At 31.8% G+C, this 21,137-nt stretch overlaps 1 protein-coding gene across 6 annotated transcripts in view; it reads left to right on the top strand.

The window, feature by feature from the left end:
• The window catches only part of LOC114318833 (uncharacterized), a 110,498-nt gene that overhangs the window by 24,135 nt on the left and 65,226 nt on the right, over window positions 1-21,137 (top strand). For all 6 annotated transcript variants that reach the window (XM_082894369.1, XM_082894366.1, XM_082894368.1 and 3 more), the window contains exon 3: window positions 16,318-16,449. In XM_082894369.1, the coding sequence (XP_082750495.1) occupies window positions 16,318-16,449 (132 nt within the window). The remainder of the gene's footprint in view (window positions 1-16,317; window positions 16,450-21,137) is intronic.

Here is a 21,137-nt window from a genome sequence, read left to right as displayed (position 1 = left end):
TTCGGATCCCCAACAAATTCGTCCGGGTTAGACCGGAAGAACTCCCTCTTCAAGAAAGAAAGTCCTGCCTCAGCAACCTGATTCTCAGCTCTGAGAATACCCAAAGCTCCCGCTATCTCTCGGGCCAAGGCGCCCATAGCCTGTTGACCCACTGGCTCGGCCACACTGGCCTGACCAACTCCCTCCTGCATTGCCGGAACGTCATCCGGTAAAGGCATCTCCTGCATACCATGCCTGCCATGCTTGCCACGCCCTCGTCCTAACATCCTAATAAAGGTAACCAAGACTATTAGCACATTCATAAATGTGTCGGAGCTATAACACTCACGTCCTAATGCATGGACAACCGTAATTCACTCCACGTAAGCACATAATCACGTAAGCAATTACGAATTTCATTTCCGGATAATGATAGTCCCAAGGCGTTACTAGAGTTCCAGTTAGAAACAGCATTGATCAAGTGCTTTTCCAATAAGACTCCCATAAACCCAAAGATCCAATCAACATCCTAGAAACTACGTTCCATACCCACATAGTCACATAATCATGTTATCAATTAAACACATAGCATAAGACACTACATCTAAGTCTCTGTCAAGCGAGACAAACCCATTGTGATACTAATCACTTCCCACGTACCCAAAGTATTCGAACCCGGTAAGCTCTGATACCAAGTTGTAACGCCCTCAAAATAATACATAAAACCCAACAATTAAATATGCATTGATAAAAGAGAAATCAACCATTTTTATTCATCAGAGTAGTTCTTTCTATAGTATTACATGTTAACAACAAAAGCAAATGCTGTACGGGCTTACAGCTTTCCAAGTCAACACTTGGTTATACAAAAGAAGAGTACTAACTCTATACAAAAGAAGCCCTTGGCTTGATGTACATGTAATACAGACAAATAAACAAAAAGAGTCTTCAACTCTCATCATCATCCAAGCTATGTCCTTGGAGGTGGCATGCTACCTGTACCTGAAAATAATGTCCCATATAGGGTGAGCCAATGCCCAGTAGAGATATGCTAAACACAGTATGAGCAATAACTAAGACATTAGCAAATGATAAATGTTTAATTCCCATAAACCAATCCATAACCCATTTCCATTTTACAATCACAATGACCATGTTTCATTTCATTTTTCATTTCTTAACAATTTCACAATTTATGTCAACGGCTCAGAACCTGGCCAACCACTTATGAGACAGTGACTCATATTAAACATTTCTCATTACACAATAGATAAGCCTACTAGCTATATCAACTTCTTAACAGATAAGCATATGAGCTATATCAACACTTCCACAGATAAGCATATGAGCTATATCAACACTTCCACAGATAAGCATATGAGCTGTATCACCACATTATCTGACAAGCATATGAGCTGTATCAGTGGAGTCCATCCCCTATCTCCTCCCAAACAACATCCGATTTAGAGGTCCATTCCCTATCTTCCCCTAAATCGTAGAGTACATCTCCTATCTCCTCCCACACATACACAACGTATATACACATAGGTCATATACACAATCAATCAATACACAACGCAAATGTATTCTATCAACCGTCATATTCTATGACATACCCAATTGATTAGTTTTAGTTTGCCTAATCATCATGCATTGTCTACAACAATCAAAACTATCCTCCACCGGTAGCCCAAACAATTATTTCTAAACAGATAATAAAAGCTCCAACAGATAAAATATCAATGTTTTTCAAAAGTGAGCGATTAACAAATCCAACTCCACTATTCTATCATATAATGAGCCAATTTCATTATTCCCCACTCAATTCCAAATATCAACACTTTTTCCAAATTAATTATACCAATTAATTTATACAACAAATTAGGGTTTTCTACCCCATTTTTCAATATTAACCCAATGGTCCATGTATCAACAACCAACATCAATATCCTTATTTTGAAACCCAAAATACACATTTTAGAATCAAAATAACAAACCCCATTTTCTACATTTTGAAACCCTAGATCCCAAAATCAAACCATTTAACAAAATGCTCAAAAATCTAGGTCAGAACCCATAGTTGTGAGTAGGAATCCCTACCTCAAATTCGGAGCTCAAGGGAAGAAGATGAAGAAACTCAACGTGCTCCAAAACTCAATATTTTCGGATTAAAACGTAGCCCTCGACGATCAACCCAACTTTTGTAAAGACCGAAGGTGAGGAAATCACTCTTACTAGATCAATACCTAGAGAGAAGGGAGTTTCTAGAGAGAGAGGCTCTCAAAATATCTTTTTAGAATGCAAGAGAGAGAAAGGAAGTGTAGAAAGTGATTCAAAAATGCCCAGCTATCCTCTGTTATACGACATTCCCGCTCGAGTGGAAAACACAACGCTCGAGCGTCAAGCACACGAATCTGGACATGCTCGAGCGCAAGAAGGCCCGCTCGAGCGCCAAGACACAAGAATAAAGTACATCCGCTCGAGCGTGAAAACCAGTCCGCTCGAGCGTAGATTTCCCTTTCCCAGGACTTACACCAAAACTGAACTACCTGCTCCAGCGCTAACAAACCCGCTCGAGCGCCACCCGCTCGAGTGCAATAAACCCTTTCGAGCGTAGAAAACACACCTGCAGAAGTTTTGCAGAGACATGAGATGCTGGAAGGGTGCAAACCCCGCTCAAGCGCCAGAACACCCGCTCGAGCGGAAAACCGAAAACAAAACTCCGCTCGAGCGCATAATGACCCGCTCGAGCGTAACTCCAAAAACCTGGGCAATAACACTAGAGACCAAAACCCATCCTACCTGTTCGAAACATGCCCAACACATCCTAAAAACTCAACATAAGGAATTAAAGAATGACCACAAGGTATACAACCACCAACTTCATGGAACCAAGGTCCGGAACACAACAATTTCAGAAAGGGAAGACCGGGATCGCTATAACCCTGTCAATCCATTCAAGAACACACACACACACACACAGAGCCACCAAGAATTGCTTGAAGGCAATCAAAATGACCATAGTAAGCAGCATAGTGCAAGCAGGTTCTTCCATGAATTGAATCAAAGTTCAAAATCTGAAATTAAAAATAAAATAAAATCGAGATAATCAAGATCAGCAAATCATCAAATTTGACTACATAGTATAACAAAGATTCATACATGGACATGGATAAAGAAACAAAACAAAAAACAACACACACACACACACACAGAGGAATTTTTCCTCTGAGCAAATTAGCAGACAAATCAATGTGGGTAAGGTTCAAATGCTAGTGTTTTGGCAAAAATCCAATTAGATTTTCTTGAGAAAGGGGGGGTGGGGTAGTTGACGAATTGGAAGGAGGTGAGAGATGAGAGAGAAGAGAGGGCGGTGATGGAGAGTGAGAGGCCGGCGGAGTAGTTGGAGAGCCAAAAGGAGGGAAAGGTTTGCCGGGGTCGCAGACGGTGGCGCTGTGGAGGGAGGGTGGTTGAGAGCAAGGGTTGGTGGAGGTGGGGATGTTGAGGGCTTGGAGGGCTCTAAGTTGTTTTGGGTCAAGGGTTGAGGCGGATGAGGGAGTGGAGGGTGGAGATGAGATCAGGAGGGGGATTTGGGTTGGGGAGATGGTGGTGGTGGTGGTGCTGGGAGGAGAGAGAGAGAGGAGGAGGGGGAGGAGAGAAGAAGGAGGAAGATGAGGAGAGAGAGTAGGGGGACCATGGTGCCATTAGTGAGCTAGAGAGAGAGAGAGAGGGATGAGAGTAAGAGAGAGGACGATTCGAGTCATTCGCGCCTCGAATTTTCGAGGCCTGAAGCATTTTTCGTCAACATAAATATGGAGTATAAAGATATGGTACACGTAGAAAATTGAAAATTATAATAGAAAGCCACATATAGAATTGAATATAACCTTCTCTAAATGGATAGGTAAATGAAATTTGGGGTTAGTTTGGGGTGTACTAAAAAAGTGTACTTTTTGTCTTTTTACGAAAAGATGTGCAGAAAAGTAGAGAGGTGATGTGATGGAAAAAAGATAAAAAGATAAAAAAATGGATTATATAGTAGATGACAAACAAGGCTAAAAAAAAATGGACCACACTAGCTGTGGCAGCGCTCCGACATAAATTTGGTGGAATTCAACCCAAAACACTCAAGAAAGCAAAGAAACCCGGTTGATGGACAATTAGGAGACTCTCCGATACTTCATTTAGTAAGTTTGAAAGTAATGCAATAAAAGAGCGTGTGTGTAGAAGTTATCGTGGAATTGATTGTGTACCTTATCCATCTATTAGAATCAAACATATCCTAGGTGACCGTTGGGGGTGGTTACACTTCCCATGCTACTCCTCACGTCTGTCCCACTTTGAGTGGGATTGTGTCCCTCATTTGGGGATTTTTAGGAGTGGTTGGTCCATATATGTAGAACCAAGCATTAACCCAGTTTGGTTATTCGGATTGAGGTTCACGCCGACATACTAGCTCGACCTTCCGAGCTGACATCTAATCATGCTCAGAAGTGCTGGTTCTAGTTCGGCCAATAAGGCTAACTATCTTCTAGCTTGGCTGAGAGGTCGTGCTCCATTCCTGTTCGGACTCAAGAGATTTGTAGTTTGGATCCTGCTTAGATTTCACCCACCACAGTAAAACTCTTGTTGCTAAAAAATAACAAGTTTCAAAATCATATCTCCAATGGTTAGGTAAAAATCATTGCCATAATTTGTCATTGTATTATATTTGACACAAGGAATAGTTTTAGGTAAAATTTTCGACTCATCAAAAAGAGAGACGAATGATAATGAATGGCTGTGATTAAAATAGAAAACTTCAACTCAATAGTTATGATTAAAGAAGAAGAAAAAATCTAACAAGGACACCATTGAACGAATATTATTAAATTATAGCAATTTATCACTATTTATTACGAAGGCCAAGTTTGACATGAAGTCAAAAAGTTACTCAAAAAGTTAAAAAATTATCACTATTTATCAAAAATCAAAAAGTACGACTGCATAACTCTTAATCTTAATTTTTCCCAACACATTAATTTATACAAATTTTTAATACACATTTTTTTATAAAAAGTCAAAAAGTTAACCCAAACAACTATATTTTTTTTCTCAACTTTTTAGTTGAAAAAGTCAAAAAGTATACTTATTTAGGACATCCCAAACAACCTCTAAAATATAATAATAGCTAGAATTTTAACAGGTAAATCATTTTTTTTTTAGAACATGATAAGTATTTATATTAATAAACGACATTTATAAATAAGACTCCAAAGGTTATCCCAACCAAACAACAAAACGGGGAAAAACAAAAAAACAAAAACATAAAAAATCAAATTCATCAAAAAACTAATTACAATCCAAGAATAATTGTTGATCTTCTCAAAGATGTGCTCTAAAAAATAAGATACTCATCAAACTAAGCAAGATCTTCTTGAAAGTCTGTCATTCCCGTCGACGTCGTCTCTGTTTCTGTTGCCCAACTCTGCCACCATCATCGCCAGACTTCGAACACTGTTAAAAGTTAAGAGTTGAAAATGAAGTACACATATAATAGTATGGGAGAAGATTTGAGAGAGGAAGGAACTAGGGTTAATTACACTAATAGTCCCTATAGTTTGGGACTTGTATCACTTTAGTCCCTGACTTTTCAATTGTGACACATTTGACCTTGAATTTTGAATCTTGTTCTAACTAAGGACAATTGAAAATATTATTAGATTTTTCAAGGATAAAATCGTTAATTTGATAAAATATAAACTAATTTGACAAAAATAAATGTCAAAAAAATATGTTTAATTTTTTTAAAAATTATTTTTATCCACCAATGATAAAAGTATGTAAAATTAATAAAAATTACATGATTAATTTTTTAAAATTAATTTTACATGATCCTCATCAATACACATAATAAAAATTAATCTGGTAAAAATAAATAAATAAATGTCTAAAAGATTTATCAATTTTACATAATTTTATTTTTAGTAGATAGAAATAATTTTTAAAAGTTCAAAAATATTTGTTTGACATTTATTTTTGTCAAATTAGTTTATATTTTATTAAATTGACAATTTTACCCTTGAAAAATCTAATTATATATTCAATTGTCCTCATTTGGAACAAGATTCAAAATTCAGGGTCAAATGTGTCACAATTGAAAAGTCAGGGACCAAAGTGACACAAGCCCCAAACTATAGGGACTATTTGTGTAATTTGCCCAAGGAACTACTATAAATATTGAGAATCTAAAAATTTATACCAACGGCGAAAGAGAGTCCCAATTAGAATAACATTAGAGACAATCCGTGTGTTTAGTTTCAATTTTTTGAATTCAGTTTTTTGAAAATTGAGTTTTTTGTTTCGTATTTTTTTATTTTTAGTGAATTTTTTTAAAATTTTAAACAATTTTTTACTTTTTTAGATGTATTTAAATAGCAAATTATTTATAAAATTTTTTTTTAAAAATTAATAAATACACAAAAAAATAAAAAAATGTATTAAATTTTTGTTTTTTTTATATTTTTGGTATTTAGTAAATTTTTTAAAGATTTTTTTTCACAAATATTAGACTTTCTAAACATATTTCTGTTAAGTGTGTTTAATAATTAAAAATAATAATAAAAACAAAAAATACAAAATACGAAAAAATATAATTTTCTGAAAAATAAATTTTGAAAACTGAAAATGAGTAATTTTCTATTGTATTTTCTACTTCACACTCATAACGAAAATGTGGCTCATAGGTGTCGAGCAAGGATTCTCTAAAGTGATTTTTCTCTAAAGTTTCTTAGAGTGCTACATTGTGTGGTTGAGATTTACTGGCAAGTCACATCAGAAATTGATGTGACTTGCCAATAAATCTCAACCACACAATGTAACACTCTATGAAACTTTAAAAAAATTTCACTCTAGAGGATCCTTAGTGATAGGTGTCAGTGTCACTTTCATTAGTGGATAAAAAATACCATAAAAATAATGTGCCTACAACTAGACTGCATCAATTAACACTGATACTGTTGGACAATCTTCACCGTATTTAAAAGGATTTAATTCTGTTGTGTACAAAACAACAACCAGAATAAAAGAAATAGAGAAAAAGGAGAGAATATGTTTGATTACAAAAATCAAACTCGAAATAAAAATAAATAAATAAAAACCAAACAGATTTTATTTTGTTACAAAAACAAAATTAAAATCTGAATAAATGAACAAATAAAAACAACACTGAAAGTAATTAAATAACTTACTTGATTTAATTTCTTCGAATTATTTTTCTGATCAAGTCCAGTGTTTAACACTGTGTCCTTAAGACAGATTCGTCCTCTCCACGGTGCTTTCAGAATTCGGACGTCTATCTCCCAGGATGAAATGATCTTCCACAAACAATAGCAGCACTACTAATTGTTTGCCTTACGAACACACTAAGTGTTTACACTCTTTCTTTAGAAAATAAAATGCAGGAAGATGAAGAATAGAAAACAGAAGTGAAATACGAAATTTCTGAATGCAAACATCAAATGAGGGTGGTCCTATTTATAGATGTGAAGGTGGCTCTTCATTTTGAATTAAACAGGTATGTAGCTCTTGGTTTTGAATTGAACAGGTATCATACCTGTTGGGTTTTGAATTCAAACAGATTTGAATCAATTCAAACAGATAGTAAAACGGGAAGGGCCCTGTTTGGGTGTGCATTAATTCCAAAACAGTTTATTTCTGTTTGAAACCGGGAAGGGCCCTGTTTGGGTGTGCACTAATTCCAAAACAGTTTATTTCTGTTTGAAACCGGGAAGGGCCCTGTTTGGATGAACAAATAATCCAAACCAATTTAATTTGATTTATGGATTTTATTTTAATAAAAAAAAATAAAATTAAATTCAAATGTTTTTGGCCCAAAAAGATTAGAAGCCCAACCCAACCACACACCACGCACTCGCGCCCAAGCCCAGGCCCAGCCCAGCCCGCCCGACCGACCGGACGGACGGCGGCGGCGGCGCGCGCGCGCGTGTGTGGTGATTTTTGGGTCCAATGGGTCTAGCCCATTTTGCCCATAACCTCTCCCTCTAAAACACTTGGGTACCCCTTGGGGCACACCCCAAGTATCACACCCTAAGCCTTATAAACCCTTTCAAAACCTCCCACCAAATCAATGTGGGACAAGCCAATTTACAACCTTAAGGGATTTCCACCAAAACTCCATTTTCATGGAGCACACTTTGGCTTCAATTTCCCATTCACTCGGTAATGGTTTTGAGCAACCAAATATACCACGTGAATCACAACGCGGCATAGAACGCGTTACCACTTTGACCCGAGTTAATCGACACTCGGGGCCCACCTAAAAAATAGACCGAACTTAGGAAAAAATTCTGGTTTTATCCAGAATTTTATAACCATTCCAACAATCCCCCACATGAATGGAATTTGATGACAACGGAAATGCAACAAAATGCAGACTTTAACGAAAGAGTATAAGTCGAAAATATCTTGCATCAGGATAGGTAGTTTTCGGCTTTGAACCTTCCCTAGTGATAACCTATCGGACTTACTGGCTAACCAATGGACGCGATGCCTTGAATTGTTCAGCCGTTTGTGTAAGCCAAGACAATAGATTTCACACAAAATATCTTCTAACACATCGTGGTTCTCACTGTTGTGTTCATTTTGGCCTTGAACGCACCTGGTTTTCATAAGTGTTTCTAGAGAATTTAGCCTCTTCATTCTCATAGAACCGGCCCCAGTTCAACACTCATATAGGTGATTCTTATTGTGAGTATCTCTTTATACTCGTCTTGATTTTATGCCTTAATCAAGATATAAGTAATCATTAAAAGCAAAGCTTATCCTTATACCCCTACAGACAACATATGTTGCAGATATCACTCTCACCATAGGAATGGGTAGGAATTTTAATCCCTTGGTGATTTCTGGCGAGCCATACATAACTTAGTTGTCCCTTTGAACTTAGTTCTTGGGATCTCCAGTCATATAAGTAGGGTTACCATTATGACGACTCTTATGTAATAGGCTTTAATCCCATCCCCTTCGATGAACTATACACTAGCTCTTTTGTCAAACCTTTTGTTAACGGATCCGCAATATTCTCTTTAGATTTTATATAATCTATTGAGATTATTCCGTTTGACAACAATTGCCTTACGGTATTATGTCGACGACGAATATGTCGTGACTTACCATTATACATATGATTCTGTGCCCTGCCTATTGCAGATTGACTATCACAATGAATGCAAATAGCCGGCACAGGTTTTGGCCACATTGGAATGTCTTCTAAGAAGTGACGAAGCCATTCTGCTTCTTCACCTGCTTTGTCTAAAGCAATGAACTCGGATTCCATTGTGGATCGTGCGATGCACGTTTGTTTCGTGGACTTCCAAGAAACAGCAGCGCCTCCTAGAGTAAAGACATATCCACTAGTGGATTTTGAATCTTTAGTATCCGATATCCAATTGGCATCACAATAACCTTCGAGTACTGCTGGATATCGAGTAAAGTTCAAACCATGATCACGAGTAAATCTTAGATATCTAAGAACTCGAATGATCGCTTTCCAATGGTCTTCTCCAGGGTTACTAGTGTACCTACTCAATTTACTTATAGCATAAGCTATATCAGGACGAGTACAATTCATTAGGTACATTAGGCTTCCAATGATTTGGGAGTATTTTAACTGAGACACTGCATCACCTTTATTTTTCGATAAATAAAGACTGATGTCTACAGGTGTTCTAGCTAAATTCAAATCATCCTTGATAAATTTATCAAGAATTTTCTCAATATAATGAGATTGAGATAATGCATATCCGTCTGATGTTTTAGTAACTTTCATTCCTAATATAACATCTGCGACCCCCATATCTTTCATATCAAATCTTTTGTTAAGCATCTGCTTAGTTGATTTGATCATGTTTTGACTGCTTCCAATGATAAGCATGTCATCCACATAAAGACAAACTATGACATATCCTTGGTCAGTGTTCTTAACATAGACGCACTTGTCACATTCGTTTATCTTAAACCCATTAGTAAGCATTGCATGATCAAATTTTTCATGCCATTGCTTAGGTGCTTGTTTTAATCCATAAAGGGATTTTACAAGTCGACAAACTTTCTTTTCTTGCCCTGATACTACAAACCCTTCGGGTTGTTCCATATAGATTTCTTCATTTAGATCACCGTTTAAGAAAGCTGTCTTAACATCCATTTGATGTATTTCTAAATTAAACAACGCTGCTATAGCAATAAGCATGCGAATGGATGTTATTCTTGTCACAGGGGAATATGTGTCAAAATAATCCAGACCTTCCTTTTGTCTGTAACCTTTAACAACAAGTCTTGCTTTATACTTATCAATTGAACCATCTGTTTTCATTTTTCTCTTGAATATCCATTTATATCCAAGAGGTTTAGAACCTGGTGGAAGATCCACCAATTCCCAAGTATGATTTTGCATAATGGATTCAATTTCATTATTAACAGCCTCTTTCCACAAAGGTGTTTCAGGACCTGTCATTGCTGCCTTAAAGCTTTGAGGTTCATTTTCTAACAAGTATGTCAGAAAATCTGGACCAAAGGATTTTGATGTTCTCGCTCTTTTACTTCGTCTTGGTTCATCATTAGTTAAATCCTGTTGGTCGAGACTATTACTAGTCTCTGGTGTTTGATTGTCATTAGTCTCTTGACTTTGTGTACAATCATAAGTTCTTTTCTGTGAACTTAATTCCTGTCCTTTCTTGTAAGGAAAGACATGTTCAAAAAACACAGCATTCCTTGACTCTATAATAGTGTTCACATTTATATCAGGTATATCTGATTTATAAGTCAGAAACCGATATGCACTACTATTCTGAGCATAACCAATAAACACACAATCTACTGTTTTTGGTCCAATTTTAGTCTTTTTAGGAACAGGTACTTCAACTTTTGCCAAACACCCCCACACTTTTAAGTATTTGTAGGAAGGTGGTCGACCTTTCCACAATTCATAAGGAATGCTTTTGGTTTTCTTGTGGGGTATTCTATTAAGAACATAATTAGCAGACAATATTGCTTCCCCCCACAAGTTCTGTGGTAAGCCTGAACTTAGTAACATGGCATTCATCATTTCTTTTAGGGTTCTATTCTTCCTTTCAGCAATTCCATTTTGCTGTGGAGAATAAGGGGCTGTAGTTTGGTGAATAATGCCATGTTGTGCACAAAATTCATTTAATGGTGCATCATATTCACCACCCCTATCACTTCTAACCATTTTAATGGTTTTACCAAGTTGATTTTCAACTTCTGTTTTGTAGAGTTTAAACATTTCTAAGGCTTCATCTTTACTTCTAAGTAAATAAACATAACAATATCTTGTGCAATCATCGATAAATGTTATGAAATACTTTTTGCCACCTCTAGTTTGAATAAACTTTAAATCACATACATCAGTGTGAATTAATTCTAGAGGTTCGGTTTTTCTTTCAACCGATTTAAATGGAGCCTTGGTTAGTTTCGCTTCTACACAAATTTCACATTTATGATTAGGATTAATTTCAAACTTTGGTATATAATCTAAACCAATTAATCTACGCAAAGCATCAAAATTCACATGTCCTAATCTACCATGCCATAAATTTGACTCAAGAATATAAACAAAAGATGTGTTATTCTTATTCATAGCAACTTTCGGTACAACTGTCATTACATTTAACTTAAAGAGACCATCACTCATGTATCCCTTACCAACATACATACCACTCTTTGTTAATACAAACTTATCAGACTCAAATACAAGCCTAAAACCATTTTTACTTAACAAAGACCCAGAAACTAAATTCTTCCGGATGTCAGGTACATGTAGTACGTTGTTGAGGGTCAGTTCTTTCCCTGATGTCATCTTCAAGATTACTTTCCCTTGTCCAGCCACAGCAGAAGTAGAAGAATTTCCCATGAAAAGTTGTTCACCATTTGCAGCCTCATTGTAAGTAGTGAACATCTTCTTGTCCGCACATATGTGACGAGTTGCTCCAGTGTCAACCCACCACTCTTTGGGATTTCCAACCAAGTTAGCCTCAGACACCACAGCAGAGAGGTTGATGTCATTCACTCCGTCAGAGATGTAATCCAATTCTGTTACATTGGCCTGATTGGTGGTCTTCTTACTTGTACTTCCATGATTCTTTTTAGGGCGGCGGCAGTCAGAAGCTCGATGTCCAGTTTTGCCACAGTTATAGCATTTTCCTTTGAACTTCTTGCTACTATCGCCTTGTTTAGGACCATCTCCAGTAAACTTTCTCTTTTTGTTATGTGGTTTATTAACTTGTTCAACCACATTTGCCTTGGACTCAATGGGATTTTTCTCATTCCTCTTTTCAGCCTTTCGGTTATCTTCTTCAATTCTTAATCTTACAATCAATTCATCCATAGTCATCTCTTTGCGTTTATGTTTTAAATAATTTTTGAAATCTTTCCAAGCCGGTGGTAACTTTTCCACTAAAGCTGCGACTTGGAATGACTCGCTAAGAGACATACCTTCTGAATGAATATCATGCAAAATTATTTGAAAACTTTGAACTTGAGATATTACCGTTTGGGAGTCTACCATAACAAAGTCCAGAAATTTACCGACGACAAATTTCTTCGTGCCGGCATCTTCTGTCTTGTATTTCTTCTCCAAAGAATCCCACAATTCTTTTGCTGTTTTCAGAGGACTGTATACATTATACAGCATATTGTCAAGGCCATTTAGGATGTAGTTTCTGCACAGGAAATCTGAATGTTTCCAAGCATCTACAGCGGCAACAACTTGCCGATCTCTTTCACCCTCTTTAAGTGCTGGAGCCTCTTCATGGAGAAACCGGGCCAAATTAAGAGTTGTAAGGTAGAACAGCATCTTCTGCTGCCATCTCTTAAACTCGGTACCATTAAATTTTTCCGATTTTTCTCCATGATGAACATGGTTCTGGATAGGGACCGATGTAGGTGTAACAATAGGAGTACCACTGCCAGATGCAGTTTCAATTGTAGTAGCCATAATCTCTGATTACAAAAATCAGAAAATATTAAAACACAAATTAATTTTCTAGTTACTAAAACCAGAAATAATTATAACAACAAAATAATTTTATTTTCCTTGTTACTAAAACTTGAAAAATAAAATATCACAAGAATTTTCTGTAATACCAAATAATATTCTGAATTGTTAATGACACCAGTATCGTACTACTAGTAGTTGTCAAAGAAAAGAGACAGTATATTACTACTATCTGTCAAATAGCATAAATCACTATTTGTTTTTCCAACCAGAATATTAATTTGAAAACACAGAAAATTAAATACAATGAAGATACCCAAAAAGGAATCTGTCTTAAGATTGTTGGACAATCTTCACCGTATTTAAAAGGATTTAATTCTGTTGTGTACAAAACAACAACCAGAATAAAAGAAATAGAGAAAAAGGAGAGAATATGTTTGATTACAAAAATCAAACTCGAAATAAAAATAAATAAATAAAAACCAAACAGATTTTATTTTGTTACAAAAACAAAATTAAAATCTGAATAAATGAACAAATAAAAACAACACTGAAAGTAATTAAATAACTTACTTGATTTAATTTCTTCGAATTATTTTTCTGATCAAGTCCAGTGTTTAACACTGTGTCCTTAAGACAGATTCGTCCTCTCCACGGTGCTTTCAGAATTCGGACGTCTATCTCCCAGGATGAAATGATCTTCCACAAACAATAGCAGCACTACTAATTGTTTGCCTTACGAACACACTAAGTGTTTACACTCTTTCTTTAGAAAATAAAATGCAGGAAGATGAAGAATAGAAAACAGAAGTGAAATACGAAATTTCTGAATGCAAACATCAAATGAGGGTGGTCCTATTTATAGATGTGAAGGTGGCTCTTCATTTTGAATTAAACAGGTATGTAGCTCTTGGTTTTGAATTGAACAGGTATCATACCTGTTGGGTTTTGAATTCAAACAGATTTGAATCAATTCAAACAGATAGTAAAACGGGAAGGGCCCTGTTTGGATGAACAAATAATCCAAACCAATTTAATTTGATTTATGGATTTTATTTTAATAAAAAAAAATAAAATTAAATTCAAATGTTTTTGGCCCAAAAAGATTAGAAGCCCAACCCAACCACACACCACGCACTCGCGCCCAAGCCCAGGCCCAGCCCAGCCCGCCCGGACGGACGGCGGCGGCGGCGCGCGCGCGCGTGTGTGGTGATTTTTGGGTCCAATGGGTCTAGCCCATTTTGCCCATAACCTCTCCCTCTAAAACACTTGGGTACCCCTTGGGGCACACCCCAAGTATCACACCCTAAGCCTTATAAACCCTTTCAAAACCTCCCACCAAATCAATGTGGGACAAGCCAATTTACAACCTTAAGGGATTTCCACCAAAACTCCATTTTCATGGAGCACACTTTGGCTTCAATTTCCCATTCACTCGGTAATGGTTTTGAGCAACCAAATATACCACGTGAATCACAACGCGGCATAGAACGCGTTACCACTTTGACCCGAGTTAATCGACACTCGGGGCCCACCTAAAAAATAGACCGAACTTAGGAAAAAATTCTGGTTTTATCCAGAATTTTATAACCATTCCAACAGATACTGCTACATTTTATCAATCAATATTTTCAAGAGATTATATATATAATATGACAGGAGATTATGAAAAAAAATAAATTATATAAAGTAATGTTAAAAATTATGAAAAAAAAATTATGAAATGTTTTATGAATTTTTTATATTTTTTTTAGATTATATATATAATAAAACATCACTCATTAATTAAAGAATGAAAAATTTTTATAAAATATTTTATGATACTTTTTTTATAATTCCTAACATTATTATTTTAAATACATTCATAATAACATGACAAGAGAGAAGATCATATATCATATCTGTTGAATGAAAATATATTATATCATATCATATAATATGTAAGTAAAATTGTTCTATCCATTGAAACGCTTTAATAAGTTATCACATTCACGTGTCATTTTTAACATGCTAAAATCAATCCAAATGTCTTTAAACTTTCTAGACTTTTCTTTTTATTAACTTTTTTTTTTATATATATATTTTCACACTTCGTATTTCTTCTACTTAATTGGCGTCTTTTAATTTGAGATAGTAGAACTCTCACAAATCTTGTAATTAAAAACACTCTTTTACTTATATAATATATAGATATAGATGTATTACTTACATTTATTATGTTATTGAATTCTTACAAAATCCTTCATTCTTTTATATATGTATATATATATTTTTTATTCATTGTTGTTTTTTGGGTGTTGGTGTTTATTTTGCAACATGTAGTAATGCAATTTAAAAATCTAAAATTTCCGAAATATTAATTTGTAATTATATTTCAATTTTAAATAATAAATAACAATCTCAATCAAACAATTAAAAATAAATCAGCACAGCGATTTAATGTGAAAAAAATTAAAATTAGAGCACCTCCAATTATGATTAAAAAATCACGAGTCAAAGTCACAAAACAATTCACAAAGAAGATAAAAAAGAATTACACATGAGTATTTTCAATTACCTAACGAATTCAGGTCCAAATTGGACCCCAATGTGCCTCTTCTATAACCATCTTCACCTCGAAATTGTATTGTCCAACATTCAAATGTTACACTATATGTACACATGTTACCTATTTGTGCAATTATCTGTTCAAATGTCCTACTATTTGTACGTGTGTCATCTATCTATGCAACAATTTGTTCAAATGTCTCATTATATGTACACATATCACCTATCTATTTACTTATCTATTCAATATCACATATCTGTCCAACTCATTGCCACTAGTTACTGCCACTAGACATTGTTTTCCGCTAATTTTCCAATTCTGACAACTTTTTTGGTGCCAGCGACTTTTCTGGCAACTTTTCCTTGTCACCAACAAATATTAAACCTTAAACAAATGGTTGCTATGGGAATAGACGATTTTAGTTATTTTTTAATATTTTAACTAAAATATGAGGTGAAAAAAATTAGTATGTGTTGGATATTTTTTTATTTTTTATAAATATATATATATATATATATATATATGTATGCAAAAAGTAGAGAAGAAAATGAATCTTTGATTTTTTTTGTACAATTTTTTTACTTTTTAATTTTTTTATAATTTTTGACTAATGTAGCATGTTCCCAAATTTATCCTAAATGACATAAGAATGAATATTTTACTAATTAACCCTTATTAAAATTCTATATATTATTATATCACATTTAGACATCTAAAAATATTTCAAATTATGAAAGCTTTTTCTTTTAGGATTCTTAAATATTTTCCAATTTGTAAGGTACATTTGTTGAGCTTGACGAGGCTTTTGCCGAGAAAGTGGAAGAGGAAGAGGTGCCGTGGTTTCCGCAGAACTACGAAACGTGTATGAATGTGTTTCGGAACTTACTTGGACTGTTTCGGAACTTACTTTGTGAGTATCTCTCTACAGTTAGTATCTACACTATAAATATGGAGAATTACACTGAGATTATGTGAGTGAAAAATATTTATAAAAAAATAAAAATATTAATAATTAATTTTATAAGTTTTTTTACTTTATTTATAAATAATTTTTATTATTTCCACTAATGTATTATTCCCCTATAAATATACATGTGACCTTTAAAGATTTATTCAAAAAAAATTGTACCATGAAATTAGTCTAATGTACTGGCAGAATTGTAAAAAAAAAAAAAAGTAATAAGTAAAATTGACGTGGCTTGTAATAATTATCTGTGATTACAATCTTTAAAAATAGCTCGCAATTAATCATATCCTTTACTTCTCACTGCAAATATATATTAGTACTATTAATGATATTGATAAATTTTATCAAAATGATGAATGATTAAGATATTTTGAGTTTTATTTGTAAGTTTCGCTTTATTTTAGTTTATTTGTATTAATTTGTGTTAAAATATGATGTAAAAAGCGTGAATAATTTTTTTGTTTTTTGGAGTAGTGTAAATAATTGAATTATATATTTTTAAATTTATTTTTACTTGGGTAAATGAAAGTTGAAATTAAACATTTTTCTTCAATAAATAAATATGATCCACACGATTGACGTACGCATACCTGTTGTTAAAATCATTCAAATTCTAGTTGTTATATATTATATAAGGAAGAAAATGGGCTTTTTAAAAACATTGATTGTGAGAGCTCCAAACTTCCAAATTAATTTTGTTAATTTGTTAATTTTTAAAGAAATAATAATTAAAAAAAACTCAATTGATTAGTTCCTTAAGTCGAAAAATCAAAAAAAAAAAAAAAGACTCTAATTATCTATGATTTTGAATTTTAAAATTCAAAACTATCAAATTAATTTTGTTAATTTGTTAATTTAAAAAAAAAAAAAAAGCTCTATTGGTTAGTTCTTTAAGTCAAAAAATCAAAAACAAAAAAAGACTCTAATTATCTATGATTTTGAATTTTAAAATTCAAAACAATATGATAAGTCACCCTTACTCTTTTCAAAAATAATATTGATCAAAACAATTCAAATAAAGAAACAATAAAGGCACTAATTATTTATGATTTTGAATTTCAAAATTCAAAATAATATGGTAAGCCACCCTCATCCTTTTCGAAAATAATATAAATCCTAAAATTTTAAAAATCCAATCAAATTAAAAATTTAATACAATTTTTAATTTCTTCAGAATAGCCAATATTTGACCTTTTTTTTTTTTTTTTTTCCAGCTCGTCCAACTCCTCTCCAAATATAATGATGCAAAGATTAGTCTCTCTCTTTGTCAATAGTCCAAACTTATTTCAAGTTTATTTATTTGTATTTTTTTTTTTGTAAATTTCTATTTTAGTGTTAGTATTTTTTTTTTCTCTATATGACTTTTTTTTTTTCCAACTAAATTGATAATATATATATATATATATATATATCTTTAACTATCTTTGTTTTGAGAGTTAATTTGAACTTTTATTTTTATTTTTTTGGTGGATGTTTGTATATTGTTGTTATTATTATTTTTGATATATATAAATTGATAATATATTTATGAGTTTTTTAATAGAATAGGGTGTTTTATATTGTTCTTTATGATTTGGTCATTTTTTTTTAATTTCTTAAACAAATATTTCAATTTTTTTTTATTTGTAAAAAATTAAAAACATTTAATTGATTTGCCTATCAATAAATAAAATTTTAAATAATGAACACTGTTCCATAATGTATGGATTTAAATTTTTTTTTATCACCCATATTTGGAATAAGAAAAACTAAAACCACACATTTTTTTTCTTCATTTTTTATTATTAACTCTTTAAAACTATAACGGTACCTTTTTATTTCCTCAATATTGTCTTTTTAAATTTACAAAAATAAAAAATTGTACCGGAGTTGCATAATGGTTAGTGAATGTGGTTAGCATGGTAACAACAATGATGATGATGAGCTCGGACAAAGTATTGTTTGGGTGTGAGTTTTGAAAATGTGAATTTTACTTAAAAGAATAGTAGATAGTTTGGGTGATAATTGATTTAGAAAACCAATGTGTGGTTGAAATTAAGTGTGAATTTTATTATATAAAAACTAAATATGGATTATATATTATTTTGGGTACTTTTGTATACCTATAAAAAATTATTGTGATCACATGTTATTTATCATTTGATATATTATAACTGTATTATTATAATGAGTTTTATTATTAATATCTATTATTAATGTAGTAGTGAGATGTCACATGATAAATAAAAATATATTTTGTTATTATTATTATTGATTATATATATCTTTATTTATTTTTTACAATGTTCAAAACACAATTTATGTTCATTGTTAGTTTTTGTAGATGAGAAGTTAAAAACAAATTATATATAATTCAAGTTATGACTAATATGAGATTGAAAATGAAAGTCCAAAATAAATTATAATTATATATAATTTTAAAATATTTTTTAAAAAATACAAAGAAAAATTGGAACTATAAACTATAATTATCAAACAACATAATTCTATTATGAAAAAAAAGTTAAATGAAAATTGATCAAATTTAAATTTATAATCATTAAATATTTTTAATAAGCCATCAATTTTTTATTCAACTTCTAACCTGATCTGATGTTAAATAGTTTTTCAGATATAAATATATCTTAATATTGATACAATCAATATCAGACATATTTTAAGAAAGGTAAATTATATCTATAGTCCTTACATTTTGTTTCTTGTGTCAATTTGGTCCCTGTAATTTTAAATAGTTTGATTTTGACTATTAATTTTATATTTTGTATCAATTTGGTCTAATTGATAATGTCAGTTAACGTTTTTAAAAGAAAATAATTATTACGTTGGTTGACATTAACTTACTGAGTTGAATAAATTTATAATTTTGTCTATAAATTTATAACAGATGGTACTCATGTGTGCATTTTCAATTAAAAAAAAAAAAAAGCTATTATAACAATTGGACCAAATTAAGACAAAATTATAAATTCAGAATCAAAATCAAGCAAATTAAAATTGCAAGGACAAAAATATCACAAGAGTTAAATATAAGGATAATCAATGTAATTTATTTTTTTAAGAATAACTACATAATTCCTTAATTAATTTTAAAATTGTTAATAAATATACCAAACAAATATGTACATATTTCCTATATTTGTTATAATTTTTTTAAAAAAATATATTTACTAATTAAAAATTAAATAAATAGGTGGGTTTACTAACTCATGTATTAGACATGAACTAGACAAATTTCCAAGGACTAGGCTTAAATCAAGAATTATTAGCAAAAAAATTATCTACTTTTAGTATTTAATCAAATATTAAACCCCCCCCCCCCCCCCGAAAAATAAATAAATAAATAAATAACTCATATCAGTCACGAATTGATAAGCTATGATAAAATTTAAATTTATTAGGACTAGAATATGACCTATAATTTAGGACGACTCTATCTTATATAATTTTTGCATCCATAAATATATATAACTATTCATTTAATTGTTTTAAACATAGATATATAGTTTTTTTTTAAAACTAAGTTCAAAATTTTTAATTATTATAAAAAATACTCACCAATATCTATTTACTAACTTAATAAATAGATAGGTGAAATGATTCATATAAGTTGGGAATAGACAAAGATAATTTTTAATGATTAGGTAAAGGACAAGTTGATGTAAATCTAATGTTAAGTCTAAATTTAATATCACAAATGAATTCTAATCCATTTTTACGTAAATCTTATAACATAAGATAAATTATAATTTTGATACTAGACAAATTTTTAGAATTTACAAAACATAAAAAAATTAATATATTGACAAATGTAATTTACTACTCTCATATGATAAATTAAATTTACGAAACTAATAAGACGAAATGTATTTATATTTTATTATAACTATAATTTTTGTGATTTATTTTTCAATTTTTACCAATTAAATTATGGCATGTATTTGTTATTAAGAACTTAGAGCACACAATTAATAACATAATAAAAAAAATTCTCATCTATGTAACTGTGATAAAAATGAATAAAATTTAATTGATTCTAAATTATTTTTACTAAATATTCTAGATAAATTTTTTAGATTATTATTTAATTTTAAAAATTAGTGTTTGATTATTTATTTATACCCGTGTATAGCACCAGTAATTATGCTAGTATCATTAGAATTTTAAAGGATATATTTCTAACCATATCAATGTGATTCATATAATCGTCAATTTTGTTGGGAAGAAATTATAAAAAAATACATAGAGTTTGACCATTACAACAAAATATATTTTGATTTTTTAATTTTATTAATTTAAATCTTAATATTTTGATTTTTTTTAATGTAAATCATTCTCAAATTTCCGTTAATTAATACTGATTGAAAAATAATATTTTAATTATTAAACTCAATATAGATGTATATAAAAATATTTTAAATATTCTCTTTCATTAAATTTAATAACTAAAATATTATATTTTTTCATTGATTTTATTTAATGAAAATAAATAGATAATTTAAATTAAAATAAATTAAAAAATTAAGTTTTAAATTGATAAAAAAAAATCAAGATTTATTTTATCTGAATTTTTTATTTTTTTAAGGGGGTTTAACAAGATCAGCCAACATCATCATTAATTTCTTTCCACTGAG

Source organism: Camellia sinensis, chromosome 11 (genome assembly GCF_055761805.1).
Source record: "Camellia sinensis isolate YWXY chromosome 11, ASM5576180v1, whole genome shotgun sequence".
NCBI lineage: Eukaryota > Viridiplantae > Streptophyta > Magnoliopsida > Ericales > Theaceae > Camellia > Camellia sinensis.
Note: the sequence above shows the minus strand (reverse complement) of the source record. Positions and strands in the feature narration are given on the sequence as shown.